The 17,737-nt window shown below is 39.6% G+C and overlaps 1 protein-coding gene across 1 annotated transcript in view; it reads left to right on the forward strand.

Annotated features, from left to right (window-relative positions):
* CDH7 (cadherin 7, type 2) overlaps window positions 1-17,737 on the forward strand; it is a 220,148-nt gene that overhangs the window by 174,536 nt on the left and 27,875 nt on the right. Inside the window, exons 8-11 of the mRNA XM_006837549.1 lie at window positions 9,571-9,707; window positions 10,862-10,983; window positions 11,645-11,762; window positions 15,977-16,228. Of these exons, the coding sequence (XP_006837612.1) occupies window positions 9,571-9,707; window positions 10,862-10,983; window positions 11,645-11,762; window positions 15,977-16,228 (629 nt within the window). The remainder of the gene's footprint in view (window positions 1-9,570; window positions 9,708-10,861; window positions 10,984-11,644; window positions 11,763-15,976; window positions 16,229-17,737) is intronic.

The following is a 17,737-nucleotide window of genomic DNA, read 5'->3' on the forward strand; positions in this document are numbered from 1 at the left end:
GGCCTGGTGGCATTGTGCTTAACCACTTGACTGTTAACCAAAAGGTTGGTGGTTTGAACTCACCAGCCACGCTAGGAGAAAAATGAGGCGGTATGCTACCACAAAGATTTACAAAGCTTGGAAACCATGTGGGACAGTTCTCCTCTGTCCTGTAGGCTTGCTATGAGTCAGAATTCACTCACTGATAATGACATTGGGATTTGGGATTTGGTGGCCTTGACAAGATCGCTCATTCTCAATGAGAATAAAAAATAAACTTCAATGAGATTATGTGTTGGGCTGCTCGGTCTTTCTCCATGCCTGGCCCAACTTCCTTAATAACACTCTAGTCCAGCCAGATGTTGACTCCTTCATAAATATTTATTACTCATTGAATTTTGAAATTATTTGTTTCTATCCCATATGAGCTCTGGTAGTTTAAAGTTTACAAATTGGGCTGCCAACCCTCAGAGTCAGCAGTTCGAAACTACCAGCTGTTCTGCAGGAGAAAGATGAGGCTTTCTGATCCTGTAAAGATTTACAGCCTTGGAACATGTGTTTATATACTCATGAAGATAAGGAGCCTTGGTGGTACTGTAAAATAAGCACTGACTTGTTAATCTCAAGGTCAGCAGTTTAAATCCTCCAGCTGTTCCTTGGGAGAAAGATGAGGCTTTCTCCTCCTGTAAAGATTTAGAGCCTCAGAAACCCTATGCAGGGTCACTGTGAGTCAGAGTCGACTTGATGACCATGAGTGACTTTCTAAAACATACAGATGACCAGTCATATTTGCTGAATACATGAATGAGTGAATGAATGAATGAATGAATGAAGCCATAAGAAAATCAAAATGATTCACAAAGTACCAAGTTTGTACCTAGGAGGCAATGGTGGGTAATCCATATAAGTGATAATGAGTGTCACATACAATTTATAGATGGAAACTGTGATCTTTATAACTGAAAAATGATATTTGGGGGCTGCAAAAAGTTTGTGGGAAAATGGAATTGTATTTTTTCCACAAATTCTTTGAAGCCCCCTTATACATATTTGAATGATAGATTAGCTGTCCATGAGATATGTCTTTTAAAACATAAATGAGCCTGTGTGATAAATGGGGTCCTGCTTTGGTGCTGTAGGATCAACACTGCACCATTAATCTCAAGGTCAGCGGTTCAAGCCCGCCAGCCGCATTTCAGAAACTATTCAGAGTCAGTGTGACTTGGAACCACCTAGATGGAAATTAACAACAACAGCATGTGATAACTCTATCTTTGAAAGAATAGGCATTTTTATACGAGTAGGATAATGGAGACATTTCACATGTTAAGTGAACCTCAAATGTAATGTCTTTTATTCTGATACTGTGATCATTGTGACCCTGGATGAGAGACAGAGCTGTACAGTCCTGCACAAAGTCCTATCGATGTCAAGTTTCCATCACTCATCTGTCAGTTTATTGTAATGTGGTGGCTTATGTGTTGCTGTGTTGTTTTAAGCTAGGCCACTGGTATTTTAAATGCCAGCAGGGTCACCCAGGGTGAGCAGGTTTCAGCAGATCTTCCAAATTAAAACAGATTAGGAAGAAGGAAAGGCAGACTGCTTCTGAATATTTAGGCATTGAATACTGTAGGAATAGCAGTGGAACATTGCTAGGTCTAGGGTCGAAAAATTAATACATAATGAATTGTTGTTGTTAAGTTCGGTCAAGTTCGTTCCCACTTACAGTGACCCTTTATAGGGTTTCCAAGAAGCAGCTAGTGGGGTTGTGCTACCAACCCTGTGATCCACAGTCCAGTGCTGATCCTAAAGCACCACACCAGGAGTCAATTGAATAGTACCAGAATATTGTCAGGTATAGTGCCTCAGGTTGGTAGGCACTCAGAATGTGACTGGGGAAGAGCTGCTGCCTCATAAAAGTGAAGACATGAGTGGAGAAAAGCTTTCAGGCTCTTCATTTGCTGATGGAGCATAACTCAAAATGAGGAGAAATAGCTGTAAACATCTGCTAATAACCAAAACATGAAATGGATGAAGGATGACTCTGGGAAAATTGAAAGTTGTCAAACATGAAATAAAGATCAATATTCTAGGCAATAATGAGCTGAAGTGGACTGGAATTGGCCATTTTGTATCAGACAGTCATATAGTATACAATTCCAAAAATGACAAATCCAAGAGGAATAGCATAGCATTCATCATCTAAAAGAACATTTTTTAAATTACAGTGCTGTCTGTGATAGGCTAATACCCATGTGCCTACGATGAAGAACAAGGAACCCTAGTTGCATAGTGGATTGTTAGCGGGGCTGCTAACTGCAAAGTCAGCAATTCAAATCTACCAGTCACTCTAGGAAGAAAGATGAAGCTTTCTGCTCCCGTAAGGTAGCGTAGTGGTTATGAATTGGGCTTCTAATCTCAAGGTCAGTGCTTCTAAACTACCAGTGATTCCACAGGAGAAAGATGAGGCTTTCTGCGCCCATAAAGATTACAGCCTTGGAAGCCCTATGCAGGGTTGCTATGAGTTGGAACTGACTCCATGGCACATAACCAGCCAACCAACCAACCAACCAAAAGATTTACAGCCTTGGAAACCTTATACAGGGTTGTTATGAGTTGAAACCTATTCAGTGGCACACAACCACCATCACCACAAGGAAGACAAGCTAATACCACTATTAATCAAATTTACACAGCAATTAATAAATTAAATGATGATGAAATTGAAGAATTTTACCACCTTTTTTAGTCTGAAATTGATCAAGCATACAGTCAAGATGTACTGATAATTACTGGTGATTGGAATTATAAGATTGGGAGCAAAGATGTGTCAGTAGTTGGCAAATATGGCCTTGGTGACAGAAATGATGCTGGAAACTACATCATAAAATTTTGCAAGACCAATGACTTCTTCATTGAAAATACCTTTCATAAAAAATATAAAAGATAACTATACTCTGGATCTCGCCAGAAGGGATACACAGGAATCAAATTGACCAGTTCTATAGAAAGAGATGGTAGAAAAGTTCAGTATCATCAGCTAAGCAAGGCCAGAGGCAGACTGTTGAACATACCATCAAGTGTCCATATGCAATTCAGATTGCAGCTGAAAATTAAAACAAGTCCCATAAGCCAAAATATGACCTTCAACATATCCCACTATAATTTAGAGATGATCTCTAGAACAGGTTTGATGCATTAGACACTAATGACCAGAAGAGCTGTGGGATGACATCAAGAACATTATATAGGAAGTAAGCAAAAGGTCATTGAAAAGAAAGAAAAGGCCAAAACGGATGTTAGAAGAGACTGAAATTCCAGTGTAGAAATGTTAAAGCAAATGGAAGGATTGAGGAAGACAAAAATCTGAACAGAAAATTTCAAAGGACAATTCAAGAGGACAAAGTCAAGTATTCTAATGAAATATACAAAGACTTGGAGTTAAAAAACCAAAAGGGAAGAACATACTCAGCATTTATCAAATTGAAAGAATTAAAGAAAATAGTCAAAGCCTGGATTTATAATACTGAAGGATTCTATGGATAAAATATTGAATGATGCAAAAAGGCTCAAAAGAAGATGGAAGGTATACACAGAGTCACTGTGTATCCAAAAACATTAATGTTCAGTCATTTCAAGAGGTAGTATATGACCAAGAACTCATGATACAGAAGAAAGAAGCTGCATTGAAGGCTTCAGTGAAAAACATGGCTCTAGAAATTGACAAAATAAAATAGAAATCTTTCAACAAAATGATGAATCACCAGAGGCACTTACACATCTATACCAAGAAACTTGGCAGACAAATATCTGGCCAGCAGATTGGAAGAGATCCATATTTGTGCCCATTCCAAAGAGAGGTGACCCAACAGAATGCAGGTATCATAGAACAACATTGTTAACACTACATGCAAGTAAAATTTTGGTGAAGATAATTCAAAATCGGCTACAAACAGTACGTCAACAGAGAATTTCCAGGACTTCAAGATGGATTCAGAAAAGGACATGGAACTAGGGGTCCTATTGCAGATGTCAGATGGCTCGTGACTGAAATCAGGGAATATTAGAAAGACGTTTATTGTGCTTTGTTGACTATGAAAAGGCTTTCAATTATATGGCTAATGACAAGCTATGGATAACATTGTAAAGAATGGGTATCCCAGAGCATTTAATCGTGCTCATGAGGAACCTGTACATAAACCAAGGAGCAGCTTTTATTTTTAAATATGGTAGTGAATGTTTTAATGTCAGTATATGTGTGTATCCTTTCAACACATTTACTCAATCTGTATGCCAAGAAAATAATCCGAGAAGCTGGATTATGTGAAGAACAGTGTTGCATCAGTATTGGAGGAAGACTCATTAAGAACCTGTGGTAGGCAAATGATACAACCTTGTTAACTGAAGAAGACATAAAATACTGATGAAGATAAATGACTATAGTTTTCAGTATGGGTTGCACCTTAATGTAAAAAATATATATATACAATGGGACCAATAAATAATATCATGATAAATGGAGCAAAGATTGAAGTTATCAATGATTTTAGTAGTTTGCTTGGACCTACAATCAACACTTATGCAACTAGCAGCCAAGAAATCAAAACGAATTATTGCCTATCTGTTGTACAAGAGGGTTTAGGTGTGCCTGACCTAAGTCATGGTATTTTCAATAGCCACGTATGCATTTGAAAGTCGAACAATGAATAAGGAAGAACACAGAAAAATTGATGCCCTCGATTTGGCATGTTGGAGAATGTTGAAGGTACCATGCACTGCCCAGAGAACAAACAGCTCTGTGTTGGAAGACGTACAACCAGAACGCTCCTTAGAAATCAAGATGATACTTTATCTCTCCTACTTCAGATATGTTATAAGGAGGACTAGTCCCTGGAGAAGGACATCATGCTTGTAAAGTGGAGGACCACCAATAAGATGAGTTTGCACTGTAGCAGCAACATTGTGCTCAAGCGTAACTAAAATCGTTAGGATGCCACATGACTAGGCAGTGTTCTGTTGTGTTGTGCATCGGGTCGTTATGAGACAGAATTGACATCTATTTCTAAAAACTCAAGTCAATTTTGTGATTATGTTTACCAAAAAGTGACTAGAATTTTAAATTATATTCATGCCAGGAATGTGTATTTATTTTTGGTATGTACACACCTCTGAAAATCGGAAGAGTGAAGACACAAGGCAGAGCCTGCACTTGTGTGATAGTTTATCTGCTTGAGTATGTCCTGAGTTTTCAATAGGAAAGAAATACTTACAAGCGTTGAAGCCAGTTCATCTCCAAGTAAATGGCATTAAATGAAAATCACTGGTCTATTAAATGCAAGGTCAGTGGTCCAAACCCACTAAACACTTCTTGAAAACTCTATAAAAGGTCATTATGAGTCAGAACCAACATGACAGCATGTAACAGCAAATACCTTTGTCAGTTTTTTCTGTAAATGATCTCTTGACCTTTGTATTGGAGTTCAGATCAGAAAACTGAACACACTATAGAAATTTCAAATTGAAAATAGTTAACACAGATAATTGTAAACAAAAAATAAAACCCATTACAGTGTAGTTGATACTGACTCATATAATTAGGAAGTTAAGATCAAAGAGGTTGTAGATTGTTCCTGAAGAACAGATCCTTATGAATCATCCCACAAGGGGAGCTGTGATCCCTAGGTCAACCCAGGAACTAGGTTGGTTCACGAATGTTCCACCTCTACTACCACAGTCTGTTTCACACAAAAAGTCAAAGCATGAGAGTGCTGTGATTTAGAACCATGGCGTGTGCACAGTTGTGCTTCCTATCAAGCATTGCCAAAAGGGAAGAAGAAAAGGACCTCTGTCTCATTTGCAATTGTCTAATCTCAACAAGCATATATCACTCATAAAGCCGTTTAGGGTTTGCTGGAATGGTTGAGCCAATTGGCATCATCCATCACTACCGTATAATCAATGAAGTGATGACTTCTTTTCCGGGATCCCTCCAGGTTACTTGGCATTTGTTGATCTGCTCTTCAGTGCCAAAAATTAATATTGCTCCTCTTGTAGGTAAGCAACCTCACCCTGTCTCTCACACTGAATGCAGTTTTAAAACTGGCAGCTTTGAAGGCCTCTGAAACCTTCAAGTAGCAGGCAGTTCGGGACAGTAGTCGGTATGTAAAAGTGAAGAGTTCACTGATAGATGAATTCCACTGTTCCCTAGCCTAGACTAGAAACAGGAATAAACTTTAGCAAAATAAATCAAAGCAAGCAGAAAGAAGGAAATAAGATAAAAGCAGAAATCAATGCATTTGAAAACACTTTTTTTTTTTTCCAATCAGTGAAATCAAAACTTGTTTTTCGGAACATTCAGCAGTATTGATAAGTTCCAGTCTATACTGACAGAGGAAAAAAGGGGATAAGAAATAAATGATCGCAAAGAGGAAATATTATTACAGGCTCTGCAAACATAATGAGAGGTTACTATGAACAGTGGCAGTCCTGCCTCAGAGTGACTCTCTTTACAACAGAACAAACCACACTGCTGGTCCACGGCCGTCCTCAAAATCATTGCTCTCACTGAGTCCATGGTTCAGTCCACCTCACTGAGGGTCTTCGTCCTCTTCACTACATCTCTGTTTTACCAAGCATGATGTCCTTCTTCAGAAATGTGTCCCTCCTGATAGCCTTGGTGGGATGAAGTTTTACAATCCTGACTTCTCAGGAACATCTCAACTCTGATTCTTCCAAGGCAGATTTGTGGGTTCTTTGAGTCCATGGTCTAGTCAGTATTCTTCACCAGCACCATAATTCAAATGCATCAGGTTTTTCTTATCTTCCTTATTCTTTGTCCAGCTCTCACATGCTTATGAGACTATTGAAAATAACATGGATTGAGTCAGGCACACCTTAGTCCTCAAAGTAATATCTGTTTTCTAGTACTTTAAGGAGCTCCTTTGCAGCAGCGATTTGCCCACTGAAATATATCAGTGGATTCCATGACACCCGCCTGTTCCTCGGGCATTGTAATCACACTCGTTCATTGATGATTTTGTACATGGATCATTTCACTCCTTTATTTCATACTCCTAGCATGATGATTGTTGTTGTTGTTGAGTGCTGGTGAGTCAATTCGGACTCATAGTAACCCTGTATAGAGTTTCCAAGGAGCGACTGACTGGTGAGCTGGAACCGCCGATCTTGCAGTTCAAACTGACTTTGCAGTCCAGTGCATTAATCAATCCACGGTGTCACACCAGGACTCCAGCATGATGATTAGTAACTTCTTCAACTATAGCCCTAATCCATTAGACGCTGTAACCTCTCACTTTTTGGTCTTAATTCCTGCCTTCCTACGGCTATATTCATGGCTTACCATTTCCGTACATGTTGTTGTTGTTGTTGTTAAGTGCCGTTGAGTCGGTTCTGATCCATAGCGGCCCTGTATAGGGTTTCTGAGGATACATGTAGTACTGTTGAAAACTACTTCAAGCATTGCATTCTCTGTCTACCACCTCCCAGTTTAGCAATCCTGCTCCCTCGTCTAGACCTCCAATCTACTAATGGCACCGGCATCTTCACAAAATCAGTCTGCCTTTCCTACTTCCTCACTTCTCTCTTGCCAGTCTGCATGCCACGGTGTCTCATTATCACTGTTGTGGGTTCACTGACAGCCTTACCAGACTTCTCTCCCTTCATTGCATGCACTGCTTAAATGCAACCCTCAGCTTTTTCTACACCGTCAAATACATGGATGAGAATGGAACAAACACAGAAGTGGATCTTTGTTTAATAAGAGTTTCTATGTTTTGTAACAAAACAAAACAGGCAAATGGAACGGCTGACTTCTCATGGATTTAATGACTATAATAAACAAATGGGCAGTCCACACTGCTTAGCTGCTCCAAGCATATTTATTTTTATCTATTTAAAAAAATCACTTCTCTTTTTCTTTATATCTTGTACTCCTTTTCATTCAGCTAGTGATCTTGCCTCAGATATCATGAAGAAAATTGAAGCCGCTGGAGAATCATCTCCTCATCGTTTCAATCCCAAATCATCCAATGCTGTATTTGTTGAGGAAAGTTTCTTTTGTGGTTAATTTTGTATTTTAATGTTTTCTGGTATTTTATGTTTCCTTGTAGTTAGTTGTATTTTATAACACAACAAATTGAAAGGAGATAATCCCCTTTCCTCGTATTATTTGGAAAACTGTGATATAAACATAAAATACAAAGTATGTGTTTTTGCATTTTTTTAATTATGTGTTCGGTCTCGCACAACTGGAAAGCCTGTGAGGGAGGTTAGAAGACAGATGGTTATAAAATGAGGGAAAGTAACTTTGGTGAATAGAACAAATAATGACGTGGAATAAAAATACTCCGTGCAGTAATTTCACATGGTAATAGATTTCAGAAAAGGCTTTTAACACACTGGAATATTTCATGCAATTTTAGGGGTTCTGTCTTGAAACACATTCATGGACTCCAAGTCAAGAGCCCTCAGTGAGAGATACAGAAACAACGGACTTAGATTCAGGGGGCTTAGGAAAGTTTGCAGACAAACTTTATTATCTTTTCATTGCATTTTTTCATAAATATTTTAAAGTCTGCTTGTGTTAGTGTGGTGTCATCAAGACAAAAGATGTTATTAACTATATGCCAGTGTGATGTCTGGCAAGATGTCTTCATTTGTTTCATTGTAGAATGACCTGTACTTATGACCAGGGTTCTGTTGTGACACTGTAGGATAAGCACTGGACTGCTAACTGTAAGGTTGCTTCAAACCAACCAGCTGCTCCTCAGAAATCTTATCTAGGTTTGCTATGAGTCAGAACCAACTCGACAGCACTTAACAACAACAGTGCTCTTGACTAATAATAAGCACTGGACTGCTAACTACAAGGTCAGCAGTTCAATCCCACCAGTCACTTTACAGGAGAATGATGAGAATGTTGGATCCAGTAAAGATTTACTTTCTTGAAAACCCTATATAGGTTTGCTATGAGCCAAAATCCACTCATTGACAATGCAGTTTTTGTTTTGTTTTGTTTTATACACATGGTCAGTGCTACTAAATATGTGTAAATTCTTTTCAGGAATCAAAATAATAGTAAAAAGGACAATGAAGTTTATAATGGCATATTCAAAAACCCTCTCAAGATAACTATTTTTATGGCTTAGAATACTGACAAACAGGTTATGAAGCTACAATTACATGGACCTTTTCCACATACACATACTTATATTATTTTAATGTACATGTCCTTAAAGAAGGACAACATCCTTAGAAAAGTGGAGGGTCTGTGCAAAAGAGAAAGACCCCCCAACAAGATGAATTGACATAGCAGCAGCAACAGTGGGCTCGAATGCAACCACAACGTTGAGGATGGTGTGGGATTGGGCAGTGTTACGTTCTGTTGTGCATAAGGTTGCTTTGGTTGGAACTGATCCAATGGCACCTAACGTTTATATTAGTAAATTAACAGATTACAGCATCAGCAGGATTTCATGATTGTGCAATTAATGAAATAATTTTGGCCAATTCTAATCAAACATAAATATAGAAGTTTTGTTTGTTTTTTTTCTTCTTCTAATGTTCAATTAGGTATTCAATTGACAGAAACACAGACTTGGAGAGATACTTTAATATTGATGCCAACAGTGGAGTCATTACAACTGCTAAATCTCTGGATCGAGAGACGAATGCAATACATAACATCACAGTGCTGGCTATGGAGAGCCGTAAGTTGGAAGGTTTAACATTAAGTGAGGACAGAGACGTTGGGAGTAGAGAACGGGTTGCTATGGGCTCATAAACTCAACTTGAATCACCCTCATTGCTTATTTGAATGGAAAAATCCCTAATTTCCAACTTGTGAAGCATAATCCTCCCCGCGTGTTGCATGCTAATATTTACAAAATTTATGGAACTACAAAATAGTGAGCCTAAGGTACCTTCTGAGAGCATCTTGTTCTTGTATGGCCCTCTTTCCTGTGCTGCTTTTGTACTGAACTGGAGCAGCTGAAATTGCTTTGTTTAAGGAAAATAAATTGATATCTAGTCCACTCAGCTTTGCGTATTCTGATATTAGACTAATTTTAATATTTGATAAGAAAATCATTGAAAGAAAGTAAGTTATTACATCCATCTGTGTATCTCATGTATTTCCTATATGCAATATAAATATGTGTTCATAAAAATATGAGTTCCAACAGCAAAGAATACAGAAATATGCCTATTTACTGATCATTTTTGTTTTCAGTAATTTTCTGATATATACATGTACATTGTTGTTGTGAGTGCCATTGAGTCAATTCTGACTCAAATGGCTCAAACTCTGTGTAAGGTTTCTAAGAAGCGGCTGGTGGGTTTGAACTGCCGACTTTGTGGTTAGCAGTCCAGTGATTATCCTCCATTGCCACACCAGGACACTACACTACACCACACACACACACACACACACACACACACATATTCATATTCCTCATATATTTGAAGTATAAACTATTTAGATCAGATTATCTATTGTTAAGTACCATCAAATCGGATCTGCTCATAGGAACCCCATTATAGGGTTTCTGAGAAGCGACTGATGAGTTTGACCTGCAGACCACGGGGTTCAACTCGACCTTGCAGTCCTACACTTATCCTACAGCGCCATACCAGGAGTTCTATTTAAAGTCCGCAAATTTATGATTCCAGATTTTGTTTGCAACTCCATCGTTTAATTATTAGAATTGTGCTTTAGTGAGACAAACCTTTCTGGTTGATTCTCATTTTTAATTTGTGTTTTTGTGTGGGTTTTTTGTTGTTGTTGTTGTTTTGTGTATAATATGTCATTAGAGGAGTGGCTTTACTCTCGGAGTAAATGATAAGACATTTTCTTCTTTATTAGAGAATCCATCACAAGTAGGGAGAGGCTATGTGGTCATCACGATTCTCGACATCAATGACAATGCCCCTGAATTCGCCATGGACTATGAGACGACTGTGTGTGAAAATGCTCAGCCAGGGCAGGTAGGTGTCTTCCGAGTAACTCAGATTTCACTTGTGATTGCTATGAATCTATCCAGCTGAGGCTGCCTTTAAAATTCGGCCAAATTTACGTTTAACTACAATTCTCCTGATTCGGCAAAACTAACGCTTTGATGTGGAACTGCAACTAATATTAACAGAACTTTCAAACCTGGTTTAATTGGGATGATAGAAATTCCTCAGCCAAAAAAGTAAAAAAGGTAAGCATTATAAAAGCCCAGTTAAGCACTTCAGGGTTCAGCCTCCTTTAAGAAAAAGTATAACATAGCAAGCTTATTGGGCAGTTTCCCATCTTCCACAGCTGGGCTGCCATGTCTAGAGAATGCTCCAATTGGTTTGCTACCCTTATCCGTATTGTTCCGTGTCCTGTGATGTGTCCCGGGTGGTTTCATCAGTTGGGAGAGCTGATGCCTGAAGTTCACAACAGTCAAGTCAGACCTGAATTTTGAGAGGCCCATGGTTTGCTTTTCAGAGCTCTTTAGTGACTGGATTCCTATCCGTCCATGTGTCTGCTCCTTCTCTCATCCTTCAGCTCTGTCTGGAAGGTGGCATTCTGGAAGGATATAAAGGTGAATGTTTCCCCCCTCAGAGGACACAGCCAGGTCCACCACATGAGTTCACAGTTAACGTTCTCTGCACCCAGGTCATCCAGAAAATCAGTGCTGTGGATAAAGATGAGCCATCCAATGGACACCAGTTCTACTTCAGCTTAATGACTGACACAACAAACAACCACAACTTCTCACTGAAGGATAACAAAGGTAAGGGGGTGTTACTCCATCACCTGTACCGACAGCAGGTACATTAGTTCAGCAAATGCATTTCTCGCTCAGAAATGCTGATTATGGATTTTTTTGGGGAATCAGCAAGGACATTAATTAAGGGACAATGAGCCCCTGAAGTAATTTTTATCTATGGATTTGCTGTCATGAAGAAGAATCTGTGATTTAAATCATTTTAGGCCTAAAGCCAAATTGAGGGGAAAGCCAGATCCATCTCTCTTGCTGTCTCTTCCTTTAGCCACAGCAAGCTTTTTATCCAAATTAGCTAATTTGTTGAGGGTTAGGCCTTAGTACGGATCAGGTTACATAGCTGTAACTTGAGACTTTAGGAAAAGAGTTCAGCTTTATCAATTTCAACCTAAATCAACTTTATACTTAATGTTTCCAATAAAAATACCAGGTTTTTTCCCACATGTATTATAAAATACACACACATGAGGAAATTTTATTCATAATACAAAGACAGTCAAGATGAAAAATAGCAAAAATCATTCTGTCTCATCCTAACTCTGCTTCAAAGGTTAATACTGTTATTATCAGTTTCCTAATTGTCATTCTAGAAATCACTTTGCAAATACCAATAACTGCCTTCTGTTTTTGATTAATAATACATATTGATGATTGTCAGAACTGGTAAAGGAAGATTGAACATGCTATCCTCTCATTTCAAATTTATGTATTCACATGATTTTTTTTTTTTTTTTTTCATTTAAGGTGTTTATTTTAACAGATGAAACAAACGGCCACTGTAGAAAGTCAGAAAAACTCTCCCCAACAATATCAAAGCTCCAGTTCTTTCTTTAATTTAGTCTGGACATGTGAATTCACTTTCAAAGGAAAAAATGTAGAAATAGATTTGCTAGTCAGATCCTGGGGTTCCTACAGTGGCTCTGTAGGAAGAGCTTTGGACTGCTAAGGACTGCTGACCATAAGGTCAGTGGTTCAAATTCACCAACCGCTCCTCAAAAACCTTATACAAGGTCGCTATGAGTCAGAACTTATACAAGGTCGCTATGAGTCAGAACTGACTCCACAGCACTCAAAAGGTCGCTATGAGTCAGAACTGACTCCACAGCAGTCAAATACTCAGTTATCTAAAAGCTTTACTCAAAGAATTTTTAACACTATAAGTACTTTTGACTAAGTCCAGCACCCTCTTCAGTCCAGAAATTCCAACTTTGTTTTCAGAAATTCTGTTTGAAACATGATCATGGATCGTGGTCGCTTTGTCTGTGTAATAGAACTCTATCTTCTTCCTTCGTAATGTGAAAGGAAGAATTGCCTATTGGTGAGAATTCCAGCTCTCAAAGTTACTTGTCATGGGAGGGCCTTCTCCCCACATGTGGATTCACCCAGCTAAGAAAGAGAGGGAGTTTCGAGCTCCACATAAAGGGTGCGGGTATTCTCCTCACCATCATCTAACACCAGATGGCCAGGCACCAATGGGACAGCCACTGCTACCACACAATTGGAAGATTTCCCCCAAACAAACCCAGAGCTGCCTTGTCTGAACCCGGAAGGACAACATTTGCAGTTCTTGTATGACTTCCATCTCATAGAGCAAGGGTAGAACATTCGAGTTGTATCATCTCTTTCCCAGATCAAGGGCTTGTCTTGCATGCTGTACATTTTATCTGTCATCTCAGTTTGGTTTCGTTGTTATTTTGTTTGAAGGAATGTTATGTTAGAATTTAAAAACTTTATAAATTTTTGGTATAACATGATGACTATATAGAACACCTGAGTTGATGAGAGGCAGAGATGTACACCTGCATACGTATGTGTGCACATATATATGTGGGGAGGGGTTGATGAGAACTTACTCAGAAGAATGTTCCTAAATAAGGCGTTTTTAGTGAGTACTTTTCTAAATTCATTTATCTTAGAATAAAAGTTTCATTTAACAAAAGTCCTGTGAAATTTAATCTGAAAATCAAACACTTCTAACCTCATTCATAATCATCTGTAATACATTGTTTACAGTTTCAAATGAGCTCATTGCTTATGCTGTTGTTTAACACCCCAGTTTGCTGTTCCATTAAGGTATTATTAATTTTTTCTTGCTTACATTGGGTAAGCATTTTTCAACAGTTTGGGAAGACAACATACTTTAATCCATACTGTGTATCCTTCTGTTTTTCCTTTGTTGTTGTTGTTGTTAAAGTGCCGTCAAGTCAATTCCGACCGATAGCAACACTGTATAGGGTTTCCAAGGAGCAGCTGGTGAGCTTGAACCACCGACCTTGCAGTTCAAGTGACTTTGCAGTCTGACGCGTTAGTCCACAGCGCCACATCTTGTTAAATGCTGTTGAGTCAGTTTTAGCTCTTAGTGACTCTGTGTAGGGTTTCTGAGGAGAGACTGGAGGGTTTGGACCACTAGCCTTGAGGTTAGCAGTCCAGTGCTTATCCTATAGTGAGTGCCACACCAGGACTCCATCTTTTCATTAAGTGAAGCTAATTTCAAGGGTTCTGTACATTGTCTCCACCGCATGTCTGTCTCTTCATCATGTTGTGCTGGCTTGTGTTCTAACAGTAATGCCAGTGGTATTTCAAATACCAGAAGGTCACCCAGAGTGAACAGACTTCAGCAGTGCTTCCAGACTCAGAGAATCAGAAGAATGGCTCAAAAATCTGTTTCTGAAAATTAACCAGTGAACACCGTATGAGTCACAACAGAACACTGTCTGACTCATTTGCTTTGGATTTGTTATAAAGAACCATCAGTCCCAGAGGAGGACATCATGTTTATTGCAATAGAGAGCCCTGAGGGCGTGGGAAGCCCTCAGTGAGATGGATTCGTGGAATAGTCACAAAGATGGGCTCGAACACGCTGGTGACTTTGCAGCTGGCATGGGCTGACAGCATTGGATTCTGTGGTGTGTAAGGTCACCAAGAATCCAAGTCAATTGAATAGCAGTAATAACAATAGAAATTCTCTAATTAGTTAATTACCATAAATTTGCTGGAGAAATCCCCAGCATATGAGAGAATCTATAATTGTTTTTGTGATCTATAAATCACAGTTATAGCATACAGACATTGATCATGATTAGAGTGTTCATAATTATTACCATTATTTAGGTGAAATAGAATATTGAATATAAATTAAACAAAAACTGTTTTTCCACTGATAAAATACACCGTTTTCACTTCAATATGTACCAGTTTTGAATCACTGAAAAGATGAAATAATTTCTCCTTTGAAATGTATGCTCAATTAAATAAAAGGAGCGTCTTTTTATTTTGCTTATTTCTATACTGGGTGCTAGTGTGATGCTGTAGGTAAGCACTGGACTGCTAACCCAAGGTTAGTGTTCACACCCACCAGGAAACCCTATACATGGTTGCTATGAGTCGGAGCCAACTCAATGGCACTTAATAATAACATACTGGAGTTAAAGAACCCCGGGAGCATAATAGGTTACACATTGCTCTGCTAACTAACTGCAGGGTTACCAGTTTGAATCTTTGCAGGAGGAAGATGACGCTTTCTGCTCCCCTACAGACAGATGTAGTCTAGGAAAACCTACAAAGGGTTGCACTCAATTGTAACGATGAGTAGACCACCTAATTGGGCTTGTAACATGTCAAAGATAGGATGGATTGAAATATCTCACATCTAATAATGCTGCATCTGTTAATTTCTACCATCCTTACTGCAAAAAGTGTAGTTTGAAATTTTAGGTAAATAAAAGGATGTAGTGTTTGCATTGCTTTTTCTGGTAGCGTAATGGTTATGAGTTGGGCTGCGAACCCCAAGGTCAGCAGTTCAAAACTATCAGCCATTCCCAAGGAGAAAAATGAGGCTTTCCATTCCCGTAAAGATTTACAGCCTTGGAAACTCTCTACAGGGTCACTATGAGTCAGAACCAACTCACTGGCACATAACCATCACCACCTAACATGAGCAAAACATGAACATTTTTGTATTCATCTTTACCTTATAACTATTTTTTGTGGTTTGGTATAACTCAGTGTGTAGCGTAACAGAAATATCCAATGTTGTCAATGGAGGCAGAATTTGAAAGTAGGTCTCTCTTGTTTAAAGATGGTCGGAATTGCTCAGTGAAAAGATGCGTCACCACCAGGGTTTTCGTTTGATTAGAAACCAAATAAAGAGTAGATCAGTCAAGTTTGGGAATGTTGATTCCCTCAGACAACGTGGGTCACAGACTTCACTTTCTTTATCCTAGACAACACGGCCTCAATCCTGACCAGGAGGAGTGGCTTCCGAAGACAGGAGCAGTCTGTGTACTATCTGCCCATTTTCATAGTGGACAGCGGGTCCCCTTCACTCAGCAGCACCAACACCCTCACCATCCGGGTGTGTGACTGTGATGTGGACGGCATCGCGCAGACATGCAACGCAGAGGCCTACGTTCTCCCAGCAGGCCTCAGCACTGGGGCCCTGCTCGCCATCCTGGCCTGTGTCTTGACATTGTTGGGTATGTATCCTCCCAGGACTGGAGCTGCGGTCACAACACGAGCACAGATAACCACATCGCTCAACGTTCTTATCGCCTCTTCTCTCCCTTTATAGCATCCCGTAGAGAGTACATGCAGATGTTCTATTGGGTGCTGTTTTATGTCATGGAATAACATGCACATAATTGTTTTGCCACGACAGTCAGTGGCATCTTTAAAGTATATCCCAGGAAAATATTATAATCATTTCTTCTTTAAAACAGCAGTGAAGATAAAAGTTTATGTGAAAGCTTATTTTTATGACTTTTTTTTAAATATACCATATCCTAGCTGTTTGATTTAGAACATTCTATACAGGAACATGGACTACAAAGAACCTTTTGAATTTTGCTTTTTTGTGATAAGTTTTTATTGTGAGGTTTACATGGGAGAACATCAACTTTACACTCATCCTATCATATTTCATTTCATTGCAATGATTACAATCCCTTCCATGCATCATCATATAACACCAAAGGGGACACCACACAGGCCCACCCCCCGCCCACCTCCCAGCTGCCAGCACACAGCCCTTCTCCCTCCCTGAGTCCACTGTCCACAGCTGCTCCATCTGTCCATGTCATCTTCTCTGTCTCCATCCCTGCCTCTTTGGGTAGGGCCCCGCTCTCCGTTCTTCTCACTTGATGGTCCCAGGGACCTCTGCTCCTGGACTGCAGAATCAATCACTCTCCTCCTTTTGTAAAAAAAAACAACCAAAAAACCATCTACCTATTTATTTCCTAGCCTAACAATCAGACCTGATGGCAATTATTCACTATTGTACCACAAGAGACTTATCCCCATTTCCTTTCACCAGCCCTGGCCCAATGGATTGAAAACTGTTCATTGGTGATTTTACCTTCCCCTGCCCCATCTGAAACTAGGCTCCCTCTTGAAAGCTTGCAAGACAGTCACTTCTTTCCTTTATAGACTTCCCCATTTTGGGTAGCCATTGTCTATGTTGCCCATCCCTGTCAAACCTATGTAGCGAGGGGTTGGGAGTGATCCTTACTGTAAAGATTTGTTCCCTTTTTTGAGCGACTACATCCATAAGTATAGGTAAAGTTCATAAAATTGTAACAGGTTACTCTTTCTTTTTTCCCCCTCTTCTTTCTTCTTCTAGTTGAGTTCTGATCATTTAGCCATCGAAGCCAGATCAAGTGGGTACTATCTGCAAGTATGAGTGTTCTTGTGCATCTCCCCTCACTTCACATCAGCTGGATACCTCCCTCTCCATTCCAGTCCTTTGTGGCCATGTCACTGCCTCTGGGCCCAGGAGTCCCCAAGTCTTGCTGTACTGCTGGCCATCCAGGTCTCCACCCGGGCTCACGGGAGTCTATTGAATGTGGTTGGGCTTAGTTCGCAACTTCATTGCTGTTTTTTCCCCTTCTTCCTCCATCGGTGACGAGCGTGGTCACCAGCCAGACCATACACCTGCCCTTGTATTCCCTTTTGAGTCTCAGTCTTGGAACGGGGCTTGCTCTGAGGGG

The sequence above is a fragment of the Chrysochloris asiatica genome, unplaced genomic scaffold (assembly GCF_000296735.1).
Source record: "Chrysochloris asiatica unplaced genomic scaffold, ChrAsi1.0 scaffold00021, whole genome shotgun sequence".
Lineage (NCBI taxonomy): Eukaryota > Metazoa > Chordata > Mammalia > Afrosoricida > Chrysochloridae > Chrysochloris > Chrysochloris asiatica.